This window comes from Microtus pennsylvanicus, chromosome 8 (genome assembly GCF_037038515.1).
Source record: "Microtus pennsylvanicus isolate mMicPen1 chromosome 8, mMicPen1.hap1, whole genome shotgun sequence".
NCBI classification, from domain to species: Eukaryota; Metazoa; Chordata; class Mammalia; order Rodentia; family Cricetidae; genus Microtus; species Microtus pennsylvanicus.
Genome location: NC_134586.1, coordinates 32,691,008 through 32,716,993, shown reverse-complemented (window position 1 = coordinate 32,716,993; position 25,986 = coordinate 32,691,008). Strand labels below are relative to the sequence as shown.

At 46.4% G+C, this 25,986-nt stretch overlaps 1 protein-coding gene across 5 annotated transcripts in view; it reads left to right on the top strand.

Annotated features, from left to right (window-relative positions):
• Hrh1 (histamine receptor H1) overlaps positions 1-20,349 on the top strand; it is a 157,501-nt gene extending 137,152 nt beyond the window's left edge. For all 5 annotated transcript variants that reach the window (XM_075983137.1, XM_075983134.1, XM_075983132.1 and 2 more), the window contains exon 2: positions 17,064-20,349. In XM_075983137.1, the coding sequence (XP_075839252.1) occupies positions 17,099-18,559 (1,461 nt within the window). In that variant the 5' untranslated portion in view covers positions 17,064-17,098 and the 3' untranslated portion in view covers positions 18,560-20,349. The remainder of the gene's footprint in view (positions 1-17,063) is intronic.
• The last annotated feature ends 5,637 nt before the right edge of the window (positions 20,350-25,986 follow it).

Below are 25,986 nucleotides of genomic sequence, written 5' to 3'. Positions count from 1 at the left end.
TTTGCCAGTTCTAAACCTTTCCAATTAGCATGTAGCAGCTACACACATGGAATAGTGTCTTAGATAGGGTTTCTATTGCTGGGAAGAGATACCATAACCATGGCAACTCTTATAAAGGATTTAATTTCATTGGGGTAGCATGCAGCTCAGAGTTCATTATTATCCTGGTGAGAAGCATGGCAGCATGTATTTACATCTTGACCCATAGGCAACAGGAAGTGGTCTGAGACACTGGGCATGACTTGAGCATATATGAGTCCTCAAAGCCCGACAGTGACACATTTCTTCCAACAATACCACACCTACTCCATCAAAGCTGCCACTCTTACTAGTACAACTCTTCTGGGAGCCAATTACATTCAATTTACCACATTCCACTCCTTGACCCCCATAAACTTATAACTTACATCATAATGCAAAATGCATTTAGTTCAATTCAAAAATCCCCAAAGTCTACCACAGTCTCAACTGTAGTAAGGAGGCCACTCATTTGTTCCTAGCTGCTTAGACCCAAAATAATTACGCAGAAACTATTTTATTTAAATCACTGCTTGGCCTATTAGCTCTAGCTTCTTATTGGCTATCTCTTACATCATAATTTAACCCATTTCTATTAATTTATATTTTACCATGAGGCTCGTGGCCTACCAACAAGGTTCCAGCTGTCAGCTCATGTCTTTCCTCTCTGGCAGCTTCATGGTGCCTCTTTGACTCTGCCTTCTTTCTCCCAGCATTCTTAATTTTCCCCGCCTACCTCTGTTCTGCCCTCACAGGCCAAGGTAGATTCTTTATTCAATTAACCAATGGCAATAAAACATATTCACAGCATACATCACCTCCCACATCTCTCAACAATATTATAAAGTTCAAAGTCTCTTCTGAGATTCATGCAGTCTCTTAAGTGTAATTCCCTATAAAATCAAAATAAAAAGCAGATCACATACTTCTAACATATAATGCCACAGGATATACATAACCTACATAAAAATGTAGGGAAGGGAGCATAATGTAGAAATACTGAACCAATGTAAGACCAAAAATCAGCTGGGCAAACTCCAAACTCTGCATCTCCATGTCTGATGTCAAAGCACTCTTCAAATCTCCAACTTCTTTCATCTTTGTTGACTGAAAGCATAATTCTTCCTCTTGGGCTTGTTCCACTCCCGGTTAGCAGCTTTTCTTGGCAGGCATCCCCCAGGCCCAGCATCTCCAAAATCTTGGGGTCTCCAAGGCAATTCAGGCTTCACCTCACAGCTTCACACAATGGCCTCTCTAGGCCTCCATGCAGGGACACTCCTGACACATGCCTAGTCTCAGCATCTTTCCTTAGTCACAGAGGAATATTCTGTAACCTCTTTTTTCTCGCCTTAACTCCAGAATCATGTGGCAGAAGCTGCCAAGTTCTGCTGCTTGCTGGGGCTGGAACATGGCCCCCTCGTTCAGTTAAATCATCACCAGCTTTCTGTTTCGGATGGTTTTCTTTATTGCCTAAGTGTGGATGTCCTGAAACTGGATCTGTAGATCAGGCTAGCCCCAAACTCAGAGATCAGTCAGCCTCTGCCTCTAGAGTGCTCAGATTAAAGGCTTGCACCACCACACCTGGTTCTAAGACTTTTTAAAATGCCTTTTCATAAATTGGAAACTTAGCTGGGTGGGATCTTGCCTTGAGAGCGCCTCTCCCTTTATTACATTTCTTAATCTATTTATCTTCTTGAATATAGGACTTAGTTTCATTCCACTTCCTGGTTCTCCTTTTTCCTCCAATTTTACATTTTGTAATTTACCCTGCTCAGCTTGCTCCCTGTCATTCTAAACCTATGTTAGAGTTGCCACTAATAACCACAGGGCAGAGTCTATACTAGGCTGTTTTGATATTTTACTCTGCCAATGGAATTAATCTAAAACTCTTCACTTTAGCCTCATGTAAACTTTTCAGACAGGAGCAAAAAGCAGCTACATTCATAAAACAATCTCTAGGCCACATACTAACATCCTTCTCTTCTGAAACCTTTTTGATCCAGGCCCCACAGTCCAAATCACAATCAGCATGACTGTCTTCCATGCTCCCACTAGTATGGCCCATTACGCAGTGCTTAAAGTGTTACCAGCTTTTCTCATTCACAGTCCAAAGGTCCATATTCCTTCAACAAAAGCATGGTCAGGCCTATCACAGCAGTACCCATGTCTCTGGTACCAACTTCTCTGTTAGGGTTTCTATTGTGAAGAGACAGCATGACCATGGCAGCTCTTATAAAGGAAAGCGTTTAATTGGATGGCTTATAGTTACAGAGGCTTAGTTCATTATCATCATGGTGGAACACGGTGGCATGAAGGCAGACCTGGTACCGGAGGAGGAGCCGAGAGTTCTTACATCTTGACCGGTCGCAACAGAAAGTGGTCTGAGACACTGGGCATGACTTGAGCATATATGAAACCTCAAAGCCCATCCCTACAGTGACACATTTCCTCCAACAAGGCTATACCCATTCCAACAAAACCACACCTCCTAATCATACCACTCCTTACGAGCTTCTGAAGGCAAATTACATTCAAACCACCACACACACTGTGACATTTCACGTGTACATAGCATGTCATCCCCGCTATCTCTTTTTTGTGACTGTGTTTAGAACCTTCAGGCTCCTCTCTGCAGTGACTCTTAAGGTGTCCATCATTGTGAACCAGTCTATCTTCTAAGCTGCCCTGAAGTGCTGTGCCTTGTACCTAGTGTGCAACCTCCCTGCTCCCCTCTTTCCTACTCTTCACAGAGAAAACCCTGCCAGCCATTCAGATCGCTGCTTTTAGCCCATGCCAGATAGCATGCAGCACTGGTCTTTTTGTGTCTGGGCTATTTCCCTCGCATGCTATCCTCCAGTCCCCTCCCTGTTACAAAAAGCCATAGGACATTGTTCTTTGTATGGCTGAATAGTATTCCACTATGCATATACAGCCTCTTCTCTTTTCATCTCTCCATCCATGATGTTTCCCTGGCGATTCTTATGATCTCAATCTAAACACAAGCATTGTGCAGAAGCCCTGGCTGCAAGGTGAGCCAGCAGCATGGGTGTTAGTGGGGGATCCTGCCACAGATGCAGCACCCCAGATGCTGCCTCAGACGTAGGGAGACATTTAAAGTTGAGCCTCAGAAAATGTTTACGTGAAGACACAAAGCACTAGCTTAAGCCAGGCTGTTGGGGCACACCTGTCATTGCAGCACTTAGGAGGCAGAGACAGAGGCTCAAACCTTCAGAAGTCATCCTTAGCTACAGGAAGAATTTGAGGGTAGGCTGGGCCACCTGAGACCCAGGATCCATTAAAAAGTTAATTCATGCATACAGAGCAAAGAGAACATGCAGAATGATCTCACGTCTCTTTCCTCAATTCCTTTCATGGGAACCGCCTGCGAAACTCTTGCCCAGTATCCTAGCCAGCATCCTGATGTCACTGCATCAGACAGCAGCGTACCAGGATCCTGCAGCCGCTCTTCTGCCTCTCGACTCCCTTCACCCATCCCTTGCCTCTGGAGGCCACTCTTCTGTCGTCTGCATCTTTAATACTTCCAAGGGTGCCCTATGAACAGAAGCATGTGGTGAGCGCCTTTTGAAACCAGCTGCTCTCCTCAGGATGTGCTGGAGCACCATTCACATGCCTGTGTCTCTTGGCAACCTGTCCTCTCGCTGAGGACTTGCATCCCAGGGCATCTGGGAAGCTAAGCATGCAACCTACCACTGGGCTACACCAGAAGCCCCTGGCTCCTGTTTTATTGCTGAGTGGTATTCTGTGGTGTGCTAAATTTGGAGGCAATTAGCAATACAGCCACTAGGTGACCCATGAGTGGGTCTTTGTGTGAACATCACTTTCTTTTCCCTGGGAGAGACACTCGGGGGTGTGTTGCTGAGCTGTTGGGAGCCACATGTTTAGGATCCTTAAGTCACAGCTGTACTCTCTTCTATGTGCTTGCAGTTTCCTGTTCCCACTGGGAGTAGGAGACAAGCGTGGTACAGTCTCTCTGCACACTCAGCGTTTGTGCCGCTGTTCTTTATCTCTTCCATTCTATAGGTGTGTAGTGGTGTCTCGTTGTGGCTGCCATTTGCATTTCCCTCATGGCCAGGGGTATTGAGTGTGTGCGTGTGTGTGTGTGTGTGTGCGCGCGCGTGCGTGCGTGCGTGTGTGTGTGTGTGTGTGTGCGTGCGTGCGTGCGTGCGTGCGTGTGTGTGTGTGTTGAGAAAGAGAGAGATGTCCTCTGTTCATCTCTTGGTTAAATGTCTTTTCACAACCTTTTCCCTGTCTCCTGATTGGACTATTTGGTCTTTACTGTTGAGTTTCGAGAGTTTGTTTGGTTTGGGGTTTGATTTGGCTTGGTTTGTGAGGCAGGATCTCAAGTAACCTAAACTGATCTCAAGCTCACAGTGACCCTGACCTCATCCTCCAGTCTTTTCTTCCCCAGTGCTGAGCCCACAGTTATAAGCCACCGTGCCTCGCAAGAGCTCTTTATGTATATATACCAAGTGCTAGTCCTTGGCAGCTATGTGGTTTGCAGAAGTGCTCATTTTGACTTTTCTTCCTTTTAGCAGGGTCTCTTCCAAAGTTAAGCATTTTGATGAGATCCACTTTGCCATTTTGTTCTCCTTCAGCGCCCCTGTTTTGGCGTTGAATCTGAGATACCCTAGCCTAGAGCTCTGGAGCTTGGAGAGTTGTAAAAGATTTATAGTTTCATATTTTACAGTTTTGTATGTAAAACAGCGTGAGGCATGGTTTAGGTCAAGGTTTATGCTCTTCTGCCTGAGAGCTCAGGAATGCTTCGGTACCATTAGCTAAAAGCCTCTCTGCTCTTCCTTGAAGTGTCTCAACTCCTCTTTGTGTCTGGGAACTGCTTGCTGGTCTCTGCTCTACTCTGTTGTTCGTGGCTCCCCCACTTGTGCCAGAGTTGTGGGTGTTCTGCCCTTGTGGCATCTCAGAAATGGGTGAGCGAGTTTCTCTTGTTTCATTATTTTCAGAGTGTTTCATTCAAATTAGGTGTGGTAGCACACACTCCTATAATCCCAGGATTTGGCAGGTGGAGGGTGGAGAATTTAAGGTCAGCCTCAGCTACATAGTGAGTTCAAGGCCAGCTTAAGCTCCATGAGTACATGAGACCCTGTCTCGAAATCAAACAGGGCCAGTGAGATAGCTCAGTGGGTAAAGACAACTGATGTGAAAAATGACCATATGCATCCACACACATGCTGTGACATGCTCATACCCCCATATACAGTAAATAGTGTAATTTTAGATGTTTTCATTATTCTAGTTCTTTTGCATTTTCACATACATGTTAATATAATCTTTTACTTAATTTTTATTTGTGATTATGTGTACTTGTATGTGTGTGCGTGCGCACACATGCACATGCAGTTGTATTTGCATGAGTGCAGTGCCTGCTGAAGCCAGAAGAGGGAGGACATCAGAATCCTCTGGAGGTGAAGTCACAGGTGATTGTAAACAGCCTGACCTGGTTGCTGGGGACCAAATTCCCAACCTCTGGAAGAGCAGTGTGCACTCTTAGACACCAAGCCGTTTCTCCAGCCTTACAGCATTCTTATCCATATGTGTAAGGCTTCTTCCTGTGAACTGTAAATCTACACCTCCCTGGGTAACTATTTGCTGTGCTGAGCCTGAGCCTCCTGATCTGTGGGCTCTGGGTGTCTGCATCCCTTTACAGCTTGCATATATCTGTTTGTTTTCACCATGATGTGGTTGTTTCCAGCATGAAAATCTTACTGAAGTTCTTTATCTGAGGACATGCCGGTTTCCTTCACTCTGTCACTGCTTCCTGTCCCCCTCTGAGCTCCACTACCCACCCCTCTCTTCTCTGGTGTTTTCTGATGAGATACAGTGTTCTTGCAAAGGACCCAAGTTCAGTTCCCAGCACCTATGTCAGGCAACTCACAGCCACATGTAACTCCAGCTTCAGGGAATCTAGTGGCCCCTTCAGGCCTCATCTAGCAGCTACAGTTCAGTGCACATACCCTACATATTCATACATATAATTAAGACTAAAATATAGAGTGGTTTCCGGGGATTGCTCATTTGCTTTTGAAATGGAGTCTCATGATGTTACCAAGCTGGTCTCACATTACTAGACTCAAATGATCCCCCTGTCTCATCCTTCCAGGTAACTGGAACTATAGCTAAAATGTACATTTTAAAATGAACATTGCAAGTGTGTCCAAAGGGTTCCAGTTATGCTTAGTAAAGACTGGGGAAAACCATGTCCACCCATCATCATCAGGAAGTAGAAGGTTCAGAGCACTGAGATGCAGTCGGAAAGGCAGGGGTGAGAGCTACTGGTAAGAGCTGCCTCTTGCAGGACCTGGGTTTGCTTTTTAAATGTTGTTCTACCTACTCATGAGGAAAATTTGCTCCAATAAAGGTTTGTTGACTTTGGTTTCTCTTCTGCCCAGTCCCGCAGCTGTTCAGTCCCAAAGAAATACACAGAAGTCTACATTAATCATAAACTGGATGGCCTATTAGCTCAAGTTCCTTCTTAACTCTTTCTCACATCTTAATTTAGCCCATAATTCTTGTCTATGTTAGCCAGGTGGCTCAGTACCTTTATCAGTGAGGCATTCTCATCTTGCTTCTTCTGTGTCTGGGTGATGACCGCAGACTGAATCTTTCCTCTTCCTGATTCTCCTGTTCTCAATACCCTGCTTCTACTTCCTGCCTGGTCACCCCACCTATACTCCTGCCTGGCTACTGGCCAATCAGCATTTTATTAAACAAGTACAAGAAACAAATCTTTACAGGGTAGAACCATTGTCCCACAGCACAGGTTTTGCGAATGAATGAGTGGGTGAAGCAGAATGAATGGACAGATGGAGGAACACAGAACTGTGTGGATGAACATCAGCTGGCATCCACAGCCATGCTGGTTCCCACTTCTGAGCCTGGTGGCTCTGAGGACCCCAAGTGTGGGAACAGGGTGACAGCCTGAGGGCTCGGGGTTACTTGGCTGAGGGAGACAGCCATAAAGGAATGCCTAATTCCAGGCATTTCCATGAGCATCCACCCCTCACACCTTTTTTTCTCTTTTGCTTACTGCAGCTTGTAAGTCTGGTTTTTGTTTGTTTTTTGGTTTGTTTTATTTTTCCTTTTGAAGCAGAGAACATCCTGTGTGGACTTTAGTTTTTGGAAGTGTCTTTCTCAAAGCTGAATCTTTAGGGATTTGAGAAAAAAAAAACAACAACAATTCATTCCTTGCTTCCTGAAATGACAGTCACATGCTGGGTCGGGTGTAGCATTCACTGGTCCTGTCTAACCTTAGCAACAGATGCTCATATTTTCCATTCCCTGATGTTTTTATTTAAAGCACGTATTTCCTTCTCTCTCTCTTCCTATGAAAAGGAAGTCTGGGAGTGAGGGGAGCAGAGGTTGCCAGAGGTCTGAGAAGATGGATGTGCTATGGTGTGGCCCTTCAAGTGACACTTACTCTCATGGGTGCTGGACTTTCGGGTTGATGAAGCCTAAGGCTGGAACCCAGGGCCCCCGATACTTGGCAAGCACTGAGTTACACCCAAGTTCAGTGTCTCCGCACCTTGGTCTCTTCATGTTGGTGTCAAGCTCTATCAGCCTCAGTCTCTACATCTTTGACTTAGGAGAGAACCGTTAGCAGAATGAGGGTGAGAGAATGGGACCTTTCCCAGCATATGGTGGATCCATATGCCTTTCCATTACTGATGCCCAAAACCAGGGGGAAGAAATAGCTGAATCAAGCTTTCCATGCATTCCTTTTGGGGGCCATCTATCCCTCAGCTCCCTTCCCTGTCTTCAGCTGTTACTGTAGGGGTGGGCCAGACAGTCAAACAATTGCCATCTCCTAAACCCGGGTACCACTGTGACATGGGAAGACGGGGGAAGTTCTGATGAGTAACTCAGAGGTTAGCTGTGACATGTCCTTGTGTCCCCTTACCAGGAAGCTGAGATTAATGAGGGGTTGTGCATGCACATGTGTGTGTATATACAGGGGCTTAATTTGTTTGAGAGCCTCACTTGTGCCAGACATGTGCTCATGTGAGCTAACCATTACCCATGAAAAAGGCTTGGTCCTGGCTGAAGCTGCCATTCTGTTAATGAACGAGCTTGCTGTTGTTTAAAATGACACCGAGAGGCTGGGGAGATGGCGCAGCAGTTAAGAGCACTGTCTTGCTCTTTCAGAGGATCCAGGTCCTCATTCCTTCTGTCTGTCTCCCTTAGTCAAATAACATGGGCCCAACAGGTTATCACTCTGCTCCCACACTTGGGGTCCTCAGCGCCACCAGGTTTGGCTCAGAACCAAGAGCATGCAGAAGTGGGAGCCAGCGTGGCTGTGGATGCCAGCTGGCGTTCATTCTCCCAGTTTTGGGTTCATCCTTTTACCCAGAGGATCCAGCCACCCATATGGTGGCTCATAGCCATCTATAGCTCCGGGGATCTGATAGCCCCTTCTGACCTTCCCAGGCCAGGCACACACACGGTACATATACTTATAGGCACTCACACACATGAGATGCAAATTTAAAATTTTTTGAGTCGATAAATAAATTTATGGCCCTAAGAATCTTGGAATCCATCCTGTTTCCCACACTGATAGAAGATGATTTTAACAGATGCACAGATCCAGAGACCCAGGCAGCCTGTGCCTCCTGAGGACTGTGGTTGCAGGTGCATGCCCCAGCACCTAGCCCTGCACCCTTTTTCTTAAGCACTGACATGTTAATATATTTCTCTGGGTTTGGTTTTAATTTTTGAGGTAGGGTATTATTATTTAGCCCAAGCTGTCCTTGAACTTGTAATCCTCCTACTTCAGAGGAATTTAAAATTTTTTTCAACTTTATTGTTTTATAGTGTATTGAATATACTATAAAATTCACTCATTCACAAAGTGAGGTGTACAATTTTTTTTTGTTTTTTTTTTTTGTTTTTCGAGACAGGGTTTCTCTGTAGCTTTGATGCCTGTCCTAGAACTAGCTCTTGTAGACCAGGCTGGCCTCGAACTCCCAGAGATCCACCTGCCTCTGCCTCCCGAGTGCTGGGATTAAAGGCGTGCGCCACCACCGCCTGGCTGGTGTACAGTGGTTAAGAGTGAGTGCTGGCTGCTCTTGCAGAAGACCCAGCCCCCACATGGCATCCTTGAATCCACTTCTGTGGGATCTGATGTGCTCTTCTGACCTTTCCAGGCACCAGGCATATACACACTGCACATATATACATGCAGGCAAAGCAGTTGTGCACATAAAATTAAAATTAATCTAAAAATAAAAATGTAATTACTAAATGTACAGTTCCTCATTAACAGTCGGTTGCAGCACATCCCGTCATTTCCCAAAGATCCCGCCTGTTCCTAAACTACTTGGAGCAGTCATGATCTTTCTCTCTCTCTCTCTTTCTATCCTCTGTTGCCTCTTTGTCTGTTTCTTTCTCTCTGTTTTACTGGTTCTGGATAATCACCACCTTTGGGTTTCACTGTGTCTTGTTGTTGTTGTTGTTCATTTGCTTTATTTTGATTTTTCGAGACAGAGTTTCTCTGTAGCTCTGGAGCCTGTCTTAGAACTAGTTCTTGCAGACCAGGCTGGCCTCGAACTCACAGAGTTCGAGAGGCCTGCTTCTGCCTCCCTAGTGCTGGAATTAAAGGTGTGCGCCACCACCTCCCAGCTGGGATTTTTGTTGTTGTTGTTGTTGTTGTTGTTGTTGTTGTGCTTTTTTGTTTCTTTTTTTGAGACAAGGTCTCTTGAACTCTGTGTAGATCAGACTGTCTTTAAACTCACAAACAGATCTATCTGCTTTTGCCATCCAAGTTTTGGAATTAAAGGCACGCACCACTATGCTCGGCCTATCTGCTTTGTTCCCTCTCACTGATGGACATTCAGTGACCTTTTTAACGATAGACTGTGTCATTAGGATGCAGTCACAAACTGATGGTCTTGGATTTCTCTGGACCCTTGTGGGGTAACATGGTGAACACTTGCCTGCTTGTTTCCTGTGCACATGGTCTTGGGTCTGGGGTGGGAATAACGTCTAGGCATGTGACTTCAGCTCTGAAGGCCACCATATTTAGCCAGCTCAGGAACCTGAGCTGCCTCTTCCTATTTTCCCGGCAGCCCTCGCGGCTAGCGTGTCTCTATGCAGCCCTGGCATAGTGGCTAGCGTGTCTCCGTGCAGCCCTCACATCGTGGCTAGCGTGTCTCCGTGCGGCCCTCGTGGCCAGCGTGTCTACGTGCAGCGCTTGCCTTGTTCCTAGTTACTAATCAGCACTGTAGACATGAAGTAGTGTGTCACTGTGGTTTCGCTTTGCATTTCCCCGGCAACTCACAATATTGCAAACATTTTTGTGTGATTGTAAAGGCACTTCCTATCTTTAAGGTCTTTTTGGTGAAATGTCTGTTCAGATCCTTTTCTGGTTTTGAAATGAGGTCATTTCTCGCCTTCTCAAGGTTGTGCGGAAAGAGTTCCCTTCATGATCACGTATTCCTTCCTGATGCTGTTGTGTCTGAGAAAGGCTTGGTTTGTCAGGCTGTTTCATTCATGGAAGTGTGGTAGAGGATGTTTTCCCAAAGTGGTCAGATCCACCACTTGCTCGTTTATACATTTCTACATGACCACAGGCACAGTGCATTGTGGGCTTTTCCAGATACATCACATACAGAGCAAATACAGACTAAAATATCCTCTCCCATTCTGCAGCCGTACACTTTCTTTTGGAACACAAAGTTTCCCATGACTGTTTGAGACAAGATCTCCTTCTGCTTCCAGGGATCGCCTGGCTCTCACTATGTAGCTCGGACTAACCTCGAACTCATGGTGCCTTATGGGTGTTGGATTACATTCCACACCCTGCTGGGCTCACTGCTGGACTCTTAAGTCCGCTGAACCAATTTCTCCTTTCAGGCTTGAGCCTTTAGTGCCATATCTAAGAATTGCTATGTTTCCTTTTAAGATTTATTTAACTTTTTTAAAGATAAGACTTCTTTTTTTTAAAAAAAAAGGCCAGAAGAGGGCACCAGATCACATTACAGATGGTTGTGAGCCACCATGTGGTTGCTGGGATTTGAACTCAGGACCTCTGGAAGAGCAGCCAGTGCTCTTAACCCTTGAGCCGTCTCTCCAGCCCCACTTATTTTAATTTTATGTGTATAACTGTTTAGCTTTCATGTGCACCATTTGTGTGCCTAGTGCTGTCAGAGGCAGAAGAGGGTGTTGGATCCTCTGGAAATGGAGTTATAGATGGTTTGAGCTGCCTTGTGGGTGCTGGAAACTGAACCAAGGTCTTTGGGAGCTGTAAACACTGTTAGCCACTGAGCCATTTCTCTAAGCCCAGACACCAGCATGTAGACCTGCGCCCTCAGGATATCTGTGAGGGTCTCTGTCCAAACTCAAGGTCACTAGCCAACTACTTCTTCCCCCGAGGCTAAGTCCTGCAGCAGAGCCCAAGGGGTATTCTGCTGCTGGCATCTGCTCTGTGTGCTCAGAAAGTGGCACCGTCAAGCTTGGGGCTTCGTGGAAATGAAGCCCTCCCAGACTTGACAACGCTCTGCTGTCTGGCTCACCCTTGCTCGCAGTGCTTTTCACTTGGGATGGGAGCCGAGAAATTAATGCTTTGACTTACTCAACAAGAAGTGTCACCCATGCAAATGAAGGGGGCAGGCTGGGATGGGGAGCTGTTCAGAGTGTGCCAAAATGGAATCCTGAATTCTCATTTCTGGTAGAGAAAACATGTAAAAACATTGCTTTATTATTTTTTTAATGAAATTTATTTTATTGTGTTTTTAACAACAGATGTTGTTACTGAGTTTTTATTTTTCCCATTATTAAGACAAATCTCATCCTTGACACCTTGGGAACTGTTAGAGATAACGCTTTCCACGGCCCAGAGAAAGCTGTGCATGCACAGAGGTCCTCCCTCTTTCCCGGCCTTTCAATGAGTAGAATTGGCACTAGCCTATGCAGACAACATCGTTTTGTCATAAGAGTTTCCTGTATTGTCGTGAACGCTCTCAGATTGGGTGTCCTCTAGTTTCTGAGAGTACCTGTGCGCACACATGCACGTGAGCACACACACACACAAACACACACATGCTTTTTAAACCCACAAGTAAGTCTCACTTGCTGCGAGATGCATGTTGTGTCCTAGGCTAGACAAACAGGCCATTGCTCTGGTCACATTTTCTTTGTCCCCCACGGAACATCTGACATCAGACATGTCATTGTCACATCTGCTACTGGTGTGCCTTGCACAGAAGCTGGGGTTGTTTGCACCGACCAGACACAGAGAAGCCCCCACCATAGAGTGACCCCTCCCCCTAGTGCCAGTGGTACTCAGGTGAGAGACCCAAAGGGAGCAGACTTAGACTTGCAATCTCAGCAAACACTCTAGCTGTGTGGCTTTAAATGAGTTGCTTGGCCTCTTTGAGCTTGGGCCGCTCGGGTCAATATAATTGATGTGTGGTCCAGCATGTGGAAGGAACATTGACCCTGGCCTTGCTTCCTGGTACTTAAACTTGATTATATTGTAGTATTTTCAATCACTACAGAGGCTGCACCTGCTGATGGCTTTGGTCTGTATCCACCACTGTCACCCAGAAGAATGTCACCCTCTCCCTGAGCCCATTGGGGAAGAAGGACCCACTGCTGCCTTTTACTGGACCCTCCGTGCCTCATCCTGTACAGCCCATGACAAACTCACTGGCTCTGTGCTTCCCCCACCTCCTAGCAGTAGAGGAAGGTGGGGAGGAGGGTCGCCATTTTTCTGCTTTTGATATAAGGATGCCTTGCCAGAGCTCTAGGCTGCTCAGTCTGGGAACTGGGGAAGGGCAGTGTATAAGGTCTCCATGTCCCCTCCTAATCTTCTCTGCAGTCCCCTGTAAGCCCTGAGCCCTGGGCCCCTGTCTCTGTGTGTCCCACTTTCTCTTTAGTTCCCTGTGATCCATGAGGTCAGATGGAAGCCCATGTTCCCTACACGTTGTCAGTCCCCTGTGGATATGAGGCCAGATGGGGGTCTCTGCTCTATGTGTCCTCCACCCTCTTGGCAATCCCTTGTGAGATGGAAGCCTGGATAGGGTCGTGCCCCCCACCTTCTCTGTTGTCTTTGTGGGCTGGAAGGCTGGGTGGATCTGTCTGTTGTTGGCATGTTTCCCCCTCTTGCCACAAGCATCCGGCCCTCTCCTAGAAGCTGCTTATGAATCTGCTGTTCAAACTGCAGATCCATAAGAAGGGAGAACACTGATGTGCTATTTCCAGGCTAGTAAGGGCTGGATAAAGCACACATACTTCCCAGCCATGGTAACCCTGTGACCCTGCAGCTGCCCAGAGGCCTGTGCTCAGAATGGTCCCCAGATGTCAGGATGTTCTGCATCCCTTGTCATCAGACTCCCGGTCATTTGGACATTTTTTTAATATTTATTTATTTATTACGGATACAATATTCTGTCTGTGTGTATGCCTGTAAACCAGAAGAGGGCACCAGACCTCATTGCAGTTGGTTGTTAGCCACCATGTGGTTGCTGGGAATTGAACTCAGGACCTTTGGAAGAGCAGGCAATGCTCTTAACAACTGAGCCATCTCTCCAGCCCTCATTTGGACATTTTTATTTAGGGCTGTGAGGCTTGGTGCTAGGGCACTTGCCTGGGGAGGGAGAAGCTTTATGTTTGATCCCTAGCATTGAAAAACATTTTATCTTTTGTTTTCTTTCATTTTATTAGGACTATCAATAAAGTAGGTGGTCCTGAGCGGGACTTGGAGTGGAGAAAATTTCTCTTGTAGGCCCTCTGCAGCCCTCTCTGTGTGACCATAGGCCCCAGGCCCAGAACCCGTGGGTCCCTGAGGCATCTTTTTCCTGAGAAGCCTCCAGCATCCATCAAGCCTGTCCCTGAGGCTCCCCCTCCCTTTTTGGAATTGCCTTTTGCAGACCGGTGCTGTTTGCTGTGTTCCCTGTGTGGCCAGTTTTTTCTGGGCTTCCAGCCTGCTCCCAGAGTTCCCCAGGGAACTTCAGGCATTCCTCAGACCTCCCTGTGTGAGCTGAGCACTGGGGTTTCTGTGCAAATTCAGATACAAAAGCAAATGTGTCCCCACAGCTCCACCCCGCAGGCCTTCCCCAGCAGCTCTCCCCCAGCAGCCCCACCAAGAGCCCTCCTCCAACAGCTCCCTCCTTCCAATAGCTTCCCCACCAAAATCGCAGCTCTCGAGTGCTTCTATTCACAGGCCTGCACCTTTGCAGGGCAAAGCATCCTTCCTCCTCTTGGGTTGGATCAGCAGGAGGGTATAAAGGATGGGCGGCAGCAGCAAGTACTGGCTGAATGAAGAAGCTCTCCGAGCTAAAATGCTTCACAGCATGCTGTCTCCTGCACATTCGTTTTGTTTATTAACTTTTAAGGATTTTACATTTAAAATTATATATGGAGGATGGTATGTGCACATGAGCGCGGTGTCCTCTGAGGCCGGGAGGCGTGAGTAGATCCCTTTGAGCTAGAGTTCCATGTGGTTGTGACCCAATGTACTTGTTGGGAACAGAACTCAGGTCCTCTGGAAGAGCAGCAGACACACATAACCACTGAGCTACCTCCCTAGTCCTACTTACTTAGCTTCAATGGTGTGGGGAATAGAACTCAGAGCCTTGTGCCTGCCAGGTGGGTGTACTGCCACTGAGTCAGACCCTTCTGCCACTCATTCATTCATTCATTCATTCATTTAACATACAGTTATTTGTCTTTTTAGTTTCTGTTTCTGTGATGTAAATACCCCAACAAGAGCAATTTAAGACAGAGTTATTTTGGCTCACAGTTCTTGCTTTCAGCTCACGGGGGGCGTGGATCACAGCAGGAGGGAGCTTGAAGCAGCTGAACCCATTGTAGCTGCAGCCAAGAAGTCAAGAACAATGAATGAATGTGTGTTCAGATGGCTTTCTCCATTTTACACAGCCCAGGGTCCCCTAGGTGCCACCCCCTGCTGAGCTAGGCTTTCTTACATCCATTAATCTAATGAAGATAGTCTTTCTCAGGCATGCTCAGAGGCCTATCTCTCAGGTATTTCTAAAGCAGTGGTTCTCAACCTTCCTAATGCTGCAACCCTTTCATAAAGTTCCTCATGTTGTCATGACCCCAACCATAAAATTATTTTCATTGCTATTTTATAACTGTAATTTTGTTACTGTTATAAATCATAATGTAAATATCTGATATGCAGGCCATCTGATACTCCATCCCAAAGGGGTCGTGACCCACAGTTTGAAAACCACTGGTCTAGAGTCTGTCAAGTTGACAGTTGATACTATCATATTCATTTATTGGTTTGTGGGGTTCGTTTTTACTTGGTTTTGATGCTAAGGATGAAAGTGAGGCTTCCCTGCACGTTAAGCAGCTTTTGTTCTTTGCACAAAAGACATTCCACACATATGAAGGAGAAAGGGAGATGGGGAATAGAGCATGCATCAGCCAGACATGGTACACATGTGTAATCTCAGCACTCAAGGGATGGAGGCAAAGGGTCAGGAGTTCAATGTCATCTTCAGCTACCTAATGACTTGAGGCCGGCCTAGGCTGCATAAGACTGTTTTTTTTTTAATTGCATTGAACTGCATATAGTAAGCAAATAAAAATTTATATTAATTTGCTTATTGTAATTTATAAAGTAATAAGCAAATTAATATTTTGAAGCCAGATATGGTGGCTCATACCTGCAATTCAGCTCTGGGGAGGCAGAAGCAGGGGGATTACTGCAAGTTCAAGGCCAGCTTGCTCTACACTGTAAGTTCCATGTCATTCATGCTGTACCAAGAGCTGGCTTCCAAAACACAAACAGACATCAATAAATAAATAATAAGGGGCTGGAGAGATGGCTCAGAGGTTAAGAGCATTGCGTGCACTTCCAAAGGTCCTGAGTTCAATTCCCAGCAACCACATGGTGGCTCACAACCATCTGTAATGGGGTCTGGTGCCCTCTTCTGGCCTGCAAGCATACACACAGAAAAAATATCGTATACATAATAAATAAATATTTTAAAATAAATAAATAAATAATAGATAAATAAATAAATAACATCTTGTTCATGGTGCTGAACTGGAAACCAGAGCCTTGATGTCGCTAATGGCCCGTCTGTCCCTGAGCTATCTCCACAGCGCAAGGACCTTCCTTCTTGGGGCTATGCTACATTCAGTCCATGTCTCTGTACCTCCTTTATCCCAGTCAGGGATGCTCATAGCTCCAGGTCAGTTCTCCCTGGTCAGTGACCTAAGAAAAGAAAGAATTGAGTGACTAGGACTTAGTGTTCACCAAGACTCCAGGGTCCCTTCAGCAGCTGAATAACAACTGAACCCTAAAGCCTCGAGCCTCCGAGGTTTTCTTAACACTTTCCTGACCACCTCCGAACTACTCCAAACAACCCGTCTTCACTTCCTTCTGGAAAGAGGGTAGAGGGAAAGGGTGGTTTTCATAGTTTAGCATCTGTCACACAGAGAGAATGCTTTGTGAGCCCCACTGCCTCTTTCTAGCCACAGGGCTTTGTTGTTGTTTTGTTTTGTATTGTTTTTGTTTTTCTGAGACAGGGTTTCTCTCTGTAACAGCCCTAGCTATGCTGGAACTAGCTCTGTAGACCAGGCTGGCCTTGAACTCACAGAGGTCCACCTGCCTCTGCCTCCCAAGCGCTGACATTAAAGGTGTGTACTACCACTGCCCAGCTCTAGCCACAGTTTTGTCTCAGGGCCAGCAGCCAGCAAAGAGGACATAGGTGAACAAGACAAAGCTCAGGTCAATCAGGATATGTTCGAAATAAGACTTGCACAAGGTACTGATTGCCCTGTTCTGGTTAAACTCTGGCGTGCATGATCCACGAGATCAGAGGGTCTTGTCCAATTTATGCACTGATATTCAGAATGATGCCAGGAGTCCAACAACTACCCACTGATAGAATGAGGTCAGAAGGAATGTATGAGTGACCACATGGGTCCTGATGGTGGGATGGATGCCCACTACCCCCTGCAGCTCTCAGTCTGACCAGCAGTGATGCTCTTGGGTGACCGCTGACCTTGATCTCGTATCGTGTCTTTTCTCCTAGGGTGGACGCCATCGTTGAAGGCTGCCCTTGTGCCAATGAGCCTTCTCAACACCTCAACCTTCGAAGACAAGATGTGTGAGGGGAACAGGACCGCCATGGCCAGCCCTCAGCTGCTGCCCCTGGTGGTGGTTCTAAGTAGCATCTCCCTGGTCACAGTGGGTCTCAACCTGCTGGTGCTCTATGCTGTGCACAGTGAGCGTAAGCTGCACACCGTGGGCAACCTGTACATTGTCAGCCTGTCGGTGGCAGACCTGATCGTAGGTGCCGTCGTCATGCCCATGAACATCCTTTATCTCATCATGGCCAGGTGGTCCCTGGGCCGCCCCCTTTGCCTCTTTTGGCTCTCCATGGATTATGTGGCCAGCACAGCATCCATCTTCAGTGTCTTCATCCTTTGTATTGATCGATACCGCTCCGTCCAGCAACCCCTCCGGTACCTGAGGTATCGCACCAAGACCCGCGCATCAGCCACCATCCTGGGGGCCTGGTTTCTCTCCTTCCTGTGGGTTATACCCATTCTTGGCTGGCATCACTTCACACCCTCACCCCCAGTGCTTCAGGAAGACAAGTGTGATACAGACTTCTACAATGTCACTTGGTTCAAGGTCATGACCGCCATCATCAACTTCTACCTCCCCACTTTGCTCATGCTGTGGTTCTATGTGAGGATCTACAAGGCCGTGCGGCAACACTGCCAGCACCGCCAGCTCACCAATGGCTCCCTCCCTTCCTTCTTAAAGATCAAGTCGAAGTCAGAGGATATCAAGGAGGATACCAAGAAACCTGGGAAAGAGTCTCCCTGGGGGGTCCTGAAAAGGCCATCAAGAGACCCTAGTGGAGGCCTGGATCAGAAATCGACATCCGAAGACCCCAAGAAGATGAACTCTCCGACTGTCTTCAGTCAAGAGGAGGATAGAGAAGCAGTCACGCGCCACTGTTTTCATCTTGACATCACACAGGCTATGGCTGAAGGGGGTGGCAGGGACTCAGAGACCAATGACCAGGCCCTGAGCCAGCTCAAAATGAATGAGCAGAACCTGAATGCTTGCCGGCGGATCAGTGAGACATCAGAGGACCAGACCTTGGTGGATCGACAGTCCTTCTCACGGACCACGGACTCTGACCCCAGCACAGAGCCAGGGCCGGGCAGAGACAAACTGAGAAGTGGATCTAACAGCGGCCTAGATTACATCAAGATCACCTGGAAGAGACTCCGCTCACATTCCAGACAGTATGTGTCTGGGCTGCACTTGAACCGAGAACGGAAGGCAGCCAAGCAGTTGGGTTTTATCATGGCGGCCTTCATCCTTTGCTGGATTCCCTACTTCATCTTCTTCATGGTCATTGCCTTTTGCACGAGCTGCTGCAGTGAACCCGTGCACATGTTCACCATCTGGCTGGGCTACATCAACTCCACGCTGAACCCCCTCATCTACCCCCTGTGCAACGAGAACTTCAAGAAGACATTCAAGAAAATTCTGCACATTCGCCCCTAAGGGCTCAGCAAGAGGATGCCACGTAGTGGATGGACAGCGTCTGATGTCCAAGAAGGAACCAGAGGAAGAAAGCATGGGCGTCACTAGGCCCCTGGGCGTTGGGGAATAGAATCTGAGATCCTGGGCTGAGCAGTACGGAGGTGTTCCCAGGGACCGTCAGAAGAAGAGCAGATGGCGGTGGTTGGCAGAAAGATTGTACTTTGGGTAGAAAGCGGAGTATTTGAAAGAAGAAACCTGGCAGAGTGTGCCTGATCCTCAGGAACTGTGGAAGTCTCAGGTGCACATGGAAAGTCTGGCTCTCTGGCCTTGAGTTCCTTAGTAACCCAAGCGGGAATGTGTGGCTAGAGTTCTTCTGGAAGGTTAGCCTGGACTCTGAGACTTCCCATGCAAGAGCTATGTGACTGCAGAGACATACACACAGATGCTGTCCCCTCCCAGGAGTCACCTGGAGAAGCATGGCAGCTATTCCATGGCAACACCACTTCTCAGAACACAGTCTTTCTGAGCCTCTCCTGTAGCTTTCTCCAGAGCTGTCTGCCCCACCCTGGAACCTGCCTTACCTGTGTCTCAGAGTTGCTAGGAAATTAGACAGCTTGCAAGTCTGTCATTCTCAACTCCTGATTCCTTTTGGCTCTTAAAACAGTAGCAAAACCAGCAACAACAACACACAGTGTCAAAAACTGCCCTCGAAAGTCAGGAGGAGAGAGAAGTGGTTTTTCAATGATTGCATCTTAAAAGCAAAGCAAAAGAAAGACAGGAGAGCCTTGTTTCCTGGGAGCTCCACCAGGGGGCTCTCACTCAAAGCCTGCGGAGTGACAAACTGAGAAACAGGCATGGGAGAGGAGGTTCCTGAAATGGGTTGACACTGTGAGAACCTTAGGATGAGAACGCTGTGTGGTCCCAGCTCCTTGTCACCAGTTTTCTCCGAAAGGAAAAAAAACAACAACAACAACAAAAAAAAAAAAACGCATCCTGTCAAGTACTCGTGGTGTTCCCCCAAAGAGGTGACAGTTTCCCAAGCAGCTGACATGGGGCACGTCTGTGTCCACAGAGGGTGACCCTCGGAAGGGACAGTGTGGTTTCTATCTGAGACCGTATGATTTCTAGTTGCACATGCTAAGTGAATCTTTTGAAGGCAATGGGAGCATCCAGTTTTATTTATGCCCCAGTCTGGCTGTGATTTATATTGTAAAATGTAATGTTAAACCTCAATGTGTGTTGTAAGTAGGAACCCCTGTAAAAGCTGGTCTTTTGTGTCCCCGTTTGCATGATCTGTCCAAGTGAGACACTTTTGCTTCCCTTAAACAGGACAGTTGGAAGAATAGTGTGACATGACCGCTTTGTGCCTACTTTTCTGAGTCCCACAGGCTGAGGGAACAGTGGAAATGAAAGCCTGATAGGACTTCTGTCTGGTTTCTGCTCGTTTTGCAAATGTCCTGTCAAATGACTTCTATTTTCAAGACTGTTCCCCTCTCACCTTGCCTTGCATCCTGGGATTCTCTTCATGCTCAGGCTCCGGGAATCTTGGGGACTTTACTGCTGGGTTTAGAGGCTGCTGCTGCTGCTGCTCCATTTCCAGAAGCTCAGAGAAGCCTGCGAGAGAGCGCCTCCCCAAGGTGCCTTGGGATGGAAGGACACTTAGAAGGATCGCTCTGGAGTGGCTGAGTGTCATCATGCATGGGGTGAACAGCACAGACAGCAGGTGCAGAGAAATGGCTATGCAGAGAAAAGAGCTTTAACTTGGAGTCTTGCAAGGACAAGAAGGGATCAATAAATACAAGTTGTCACCTAAAAAACAAGGTGCCTGTGATATGGGGCTCAGGGTTTCCAATACTTATGTGATGACTTCTATGCAGGCTTTCACATGAACCTTAAAAACATAAAACAGAGCCGGGCGGTGGTGGCACACGTCTTTAATCCCAGCACTTGGGAAGCAGAGGCAGGCAGATCTCTATGAGTTCGAGGCCAGTCTGGTCTACAAGAGCTAGTTCCAGGACAGACACCAAAGCTATAAAAAAGCCCTGTCTCAACAACAAAAAAAACCCAAACAAACAAAAACCATAAAACATTGGGGCTGAAATAATAGCTCAGTGGTTAAGAGCACTAACTAATCATACAGAGGACCCAGGTTCAATTCCTACCTCCTACATAGTGATTCACAGGCATCTCTAACTCTAGTTCCAGGGAACTCAAAGCACACATGTTGTACATATATATACATGAAGGCAAATACACACACACACACACACGCACACACACACTATAAATCTAAAATGTGAAGTTGGGACTGGCGAGATAGCTCAGTAGTTAAGAACCTGGCTGCTCTTGAAGAGGATCCAGGTTTGGCTTCTAGCACCCACATGATAGCTCACACCAGTTCCTGGGTATCAAGTACCCTCTTCTGGTATCTGTGGGCACCAGATGCACACAAAGTGCAAATATAAATACGCAGACAAAACGCTCATACACCTGTAAAAAGAAAACCAATCTTTTTTTTTTAAAAAAAAAAAGACCAGATGTGGCAGCATGCATCTTCAATCCTAGTGCTAGGGATACAGACTGGGGGTCCTTGACATTCAGTGGCCAGCTCATTTAGCGGAATTAGCAAGGATTAGGTCCAGCAAGTGACCATCTCAACCAAGATAAAGACAGATAAAAGAAGACACCAACATTTTTTGACTTCTGGGCAAACCCCCCCACGGCCACCACCACTGCCAAGTATATGCCAACAGCCAGGCTTTGTGCCTCACCTCCACTATCTCAGAGCATACTGGATTCTCTCTGTGCTCATGGCCCGGCAAGCAGAAGCACAGAGATGCTGAGAAGCATGGGGTCCACTGTGCGACTCTGGCTGTACTTTCTCTCTGCTCTCTCAGTTCTGCTCCTGTCTTGGAATTACAAAAGCCCTGGGCTGTGGTGCAGAGATGACTCAGCCCCAGCCCATTTGGGAAGAACCGGGGGTGGGTGACTTGCACAGAGTCCAGGGGAGACCAGGCTTTTGGCCTAAATAAAAACTGGATAGAAATAAATATTAAAACCTTCCATGCAGAGGAGTAAGTTATAGCTAAGAGCCTGCAGACCCTCCAGTTTTTTCAGTGTTCTCCCCATGGGCTGATTAACTTCAGGCAAATTCTTTGGATAGCCAGCTTGTTAAAGTTACCAGTTTCCCAAACACCGACTCCTGCATAACTATGTGCAGGGTTATGAGTTAGTTTGGGGTTGCTACTATGACAAAATACATGAGGTAGGATCCATTTTAAGGAACAGAGGTTTATACTGTTAGAGTTCTAGAAGTTCGGTATGAAACAACATGGCGCAGGCTCTGTTGAGGACCATCTAGGCTCCATCACATTGTAATGCATGCCTGTCTGTCTGTCTGTCTGCTCTTTCCTTAGTCTTGGATAAGCCTTCAGGATTTGGTCATTAAGCCCCATCAATGACCTTAACCACTTCCCAAAGGCCTGCATTTCCATCCACAGTGTGATTCCTTTTTTTATCTTCTTAATTCCTTTTACATAAAACTTTTTGAGTGTTAAACTCCTGCGTATGCTCATGGAAAGACCATATTTGAACCACAGCAATTTATAATAATTCATATGAGGTAAAGAGTTCCTTTCTGTGAGACTTTACGTAGCCCTGGCTGGCCCAAAACACACAGTGTAGTCCAGGTTGGCCTCAAACACAGAGATCCACCAGTGCTAGGATTAAAGTATGCATCACCATGCCCAGACACAATTTACTTAATAATGACTTTCTAGAATTGTGATGTTATCATAACTGATGTTTTCAAAAATATGTGACGGGTGTTTGCCTGCATGTATTTCTGTGCACCTCATTTGAGCAGTGCCCGTGGAGGCCAGAAAAGGGCATCAGATCCCACAGAGCTGGAGTTACAGAAGTTTTAAGTTGCCTGACATGAGTGCTGAGAAGGGAACTCAGACCTCTGGAAGAACAGCTGGTGTTCTTAACCCACTGAGCCATCTCCCCAGGCCCGGAACTGATTGAGAAACAAGCTGCTGCTCACTGCAGGAGGGAAAAGCTGACAGAGCTGAGGAAAAAAAAAAGAGGTGGAGGTGAGGAGACAGGTTCGGTGGGCGGGAAAGGAAACACTAAGAGAAGTCTGAAGCTGTGCCTGGAATCCTAGTTCTCCTGAGGCAGAGGCAAGGAGGATTGTAACTTCAAGTCTGAGCCCTACCTGGGCTGCACAGGAGGACTGCCTGGAGCCACAGGGAAATAGAGGGGTACTAAAGGGGACAGATGGGGACATCATGAAGCAGGAAAGGGAGAGTGGATGACTGTGGTAATAAGGAACGACACTGGGGACCGCAAAGGACACAGCCCAGGATGGGGCAGAAGAGGGGAGGCAGGACAGCTGGGGAGGGGAAGGGAAATAATGTACCCAAGAAAACGCCACTCAAGAAACCCCACACCAAAGCTGGAGAGGGGGCTTTGCAGTTAAGAACTTGCACACACTGCTCAGGCAGAAGGCCTGAGTTGACTTCCTAGCACACATCAGACTGCTCACAACTGCCTGTAACTCCAGCTCCAGGGGGCTCTGAAGATGGTAGCTTCTGCAGGCACCATCACTCACACACATAAACTCACAAATACCCCAAATTCAGGATAAAAATAAAACCTCAGAAAAAATAAAGCCTCCACCCACAGGAGAGTGGATCTATCCACTAGGGTGTATCCAGAAGTCAAGCCATCCTTGACATCTGAGGAACAGAAAGTACCTTAATGCTCCTCTGGAGAGGCCTTAAAAGGAACCTACGTCTGTGTATGTACTGCATGGGTACAATGCTCGGCTGTGAAAGCTCAGGACATCGCTCTGCCACCAGGCAGCAGTTAGACCTGAGGTTTGAAGGGATGGAAATCAGTTGACACCTTCTTTAAGGGACGTTGGGAAGGCTTCTGTGACCTTGCGTAAGGACGTGCTGAGCCAAGTTCAGCAGGATTTTGAGGAAATATTCTCTGAAATAGTGTCATTGTGCCCTAACAGCTATTCTCTCACCTTATAGGGACCTCCATTCAAATGGCCAGAGTCAGGCTCAAGAATGCCCTGTGTCTACTGAGCCATTGGGGCTTGGGGGGCTGGAGGCAGAGCTGAAGAGGAATCTACCCTGTGTAGCAGGAATACCTGGAGCCAGCGCTGACCTTTGTATTTCTTTTTTTTCTTTTTTCTTTTTTTTTAATTTTTTTTTTTTTTTTTATTTTTCGAGACAGGGTTTCTCCGTAGCTTTTTGGTTCCTGTCCTGGAACTAGCTCTTGTAGACCAGGCTGGCCTCGAACTCACAGAGATCCACCTGCCTCTGCCCCCGCCCCAGTACTGGGATTAAAGGCGTGCCCCACCACTGCCTGGCCTTGACCTTTGTATTTCTTACCCAAAGCAAAACAAGCACCACAGTCAAGGCAACTTATAGAAGGAAGGGTTTAGGCTGCCGGCTCGGGAGGGATAGGAGTCTGTCTTGGTGGGGAGCAGGAAGAGCACGCTGGGAGCCCACTTCTAAAACCACAAGCAGAAAAGGAGAAAGTGAACTGGAGGGGAGCACTTTATCTCTCAAAGTCCAACCCCAGTGACATACTTCCTCCAGGAAGATCACCTCCTAGACCACCCAGCCAGTGCCACTGAATGGTGATGAACTTTTAAAATACCTAGCTGTTTTAACTGAAACTATTACGAGTCCCAAAACGTGTTTGTTGTAACAGCTGACAGCTGTTACAGATGTGAAACATTTTACATTATTTTGATTAATTTACTGGGACCTTTAAAAAATTCTTTCTCCTCTTGAAATATTTGTCTTGTATGTGTGTGTGACTTGGTGCATGTATGTGTGCCACATGTATACAATACAAGTTGAAACCAGAAGATGGCAGCAGATCCTCTAGACCTGTAGTTACATACATACATATATACATACACACACATACAAATATGCAGACACACAGTGGAACTCAAGAAGACTTGCTAAATGTGAAATTGGGCCAAGGTCTGGGTCAGATACGAAAGAAGTAGTTAGCAGACTGATCAACAATAGACACACATAATCAGAAAATCCAAAGATTTTATGTAACAACAGTTACGTCTCAGTCTTGTCAATCAGGAGCATCTTGGAGATCTTATGGCAGGTAGCAGAGAGTATTTGTATTTCAAGGTGCCCTCGAATACATTCACTTCTAGCAACGTGGCTCACCTCCGTCAAAATGTCTCATTGGGCTCATACTCCTCCATGGGATATTTGGGAACCATGGTAGGAATAAGGTATAATCTGCTATGTCAAGAACTACCCACTAACTCAGGGTATTTTCCATGCCAGAAAGACCGGACTGAAGTACACAGAACTGATACACACTTGGGGACTGGGGTAATAACAGAAGACACTTACAACAACACACCCCACATCACACACATACATTCATGAGATTGTGGGTGAGCAATAATTTCATGTTCAAAAACTAGATTCATAAGTAAATGCAAAACATAATTTCAGGACAGGCAAGATGGCAAAGCAGTTAAAATGTTTGACTGGTCCTGAGGAGAATTGTTTTATAATATCCAGAATGCACATGGATGCCCATACTCCACTGTCATTCATTTTCATGGTAGCTAACACCTATTTTGGTTGCCAAGGAGACAAGGCCCAAACAAAATGACATAAATACATTTTTTTAAGACTCAGAGTCTCTCTGGAAGAAATGGCTGTCTTTGAAATACAGTGAGATGAGAATGGCCACAAATTACTCCCAAAACAAAACTAATGACCTCTATGACATTAATCACAAATTGAATAATTGGCAAATTTGATTTGAAAAATATGAAAACTTAATGGAAAAAGGTAATTACTACCATGTGTACTACATGTTGCATAAAGTCTCCTTAGAACAAGGAAGATGAAGATATTTAAGTCCAACGGGGATACAATGAAACTTCTAATTTGAGTAAAGAGAAAGGGTATTAAATGCATTTTAAATTTAGGATCATGCATATGTATTGGAAAAACATAGATGAAGAGGAAGAAGACATGGGTTCTGAAAAGATTTTTTTGGGATTTTTTTTTTGAGGGAGTTAGATAGCTTTCGAGGATAAATAGCTAACATTAAACAAAAAGAAACTACTATCACTTGTTGACGTAAGGAAAATATGGCACAGCAAACATAAATGATAGTGACTGCAATGTATGTGTTGGTGTGGGTGTATGGGAGGGGTTCCTTGCTGTGGGACGCTGCTGCTCATTTATCTGGGGGGCAGAAAAAGGTGTTGGGAGTCTCACTATAGGACTTTCTACCTGGACCCTTAGATCTTCATTCTCATTCAGTGCTGTAAGGCAATGCTGGACACTTTCCCCTCTAGCCCTCCATTCTCAGCCTCCGAAACTGCTGGGTTACTTGCAAGCTTGTAATCACACGAATAAAACACGGATGAGGAG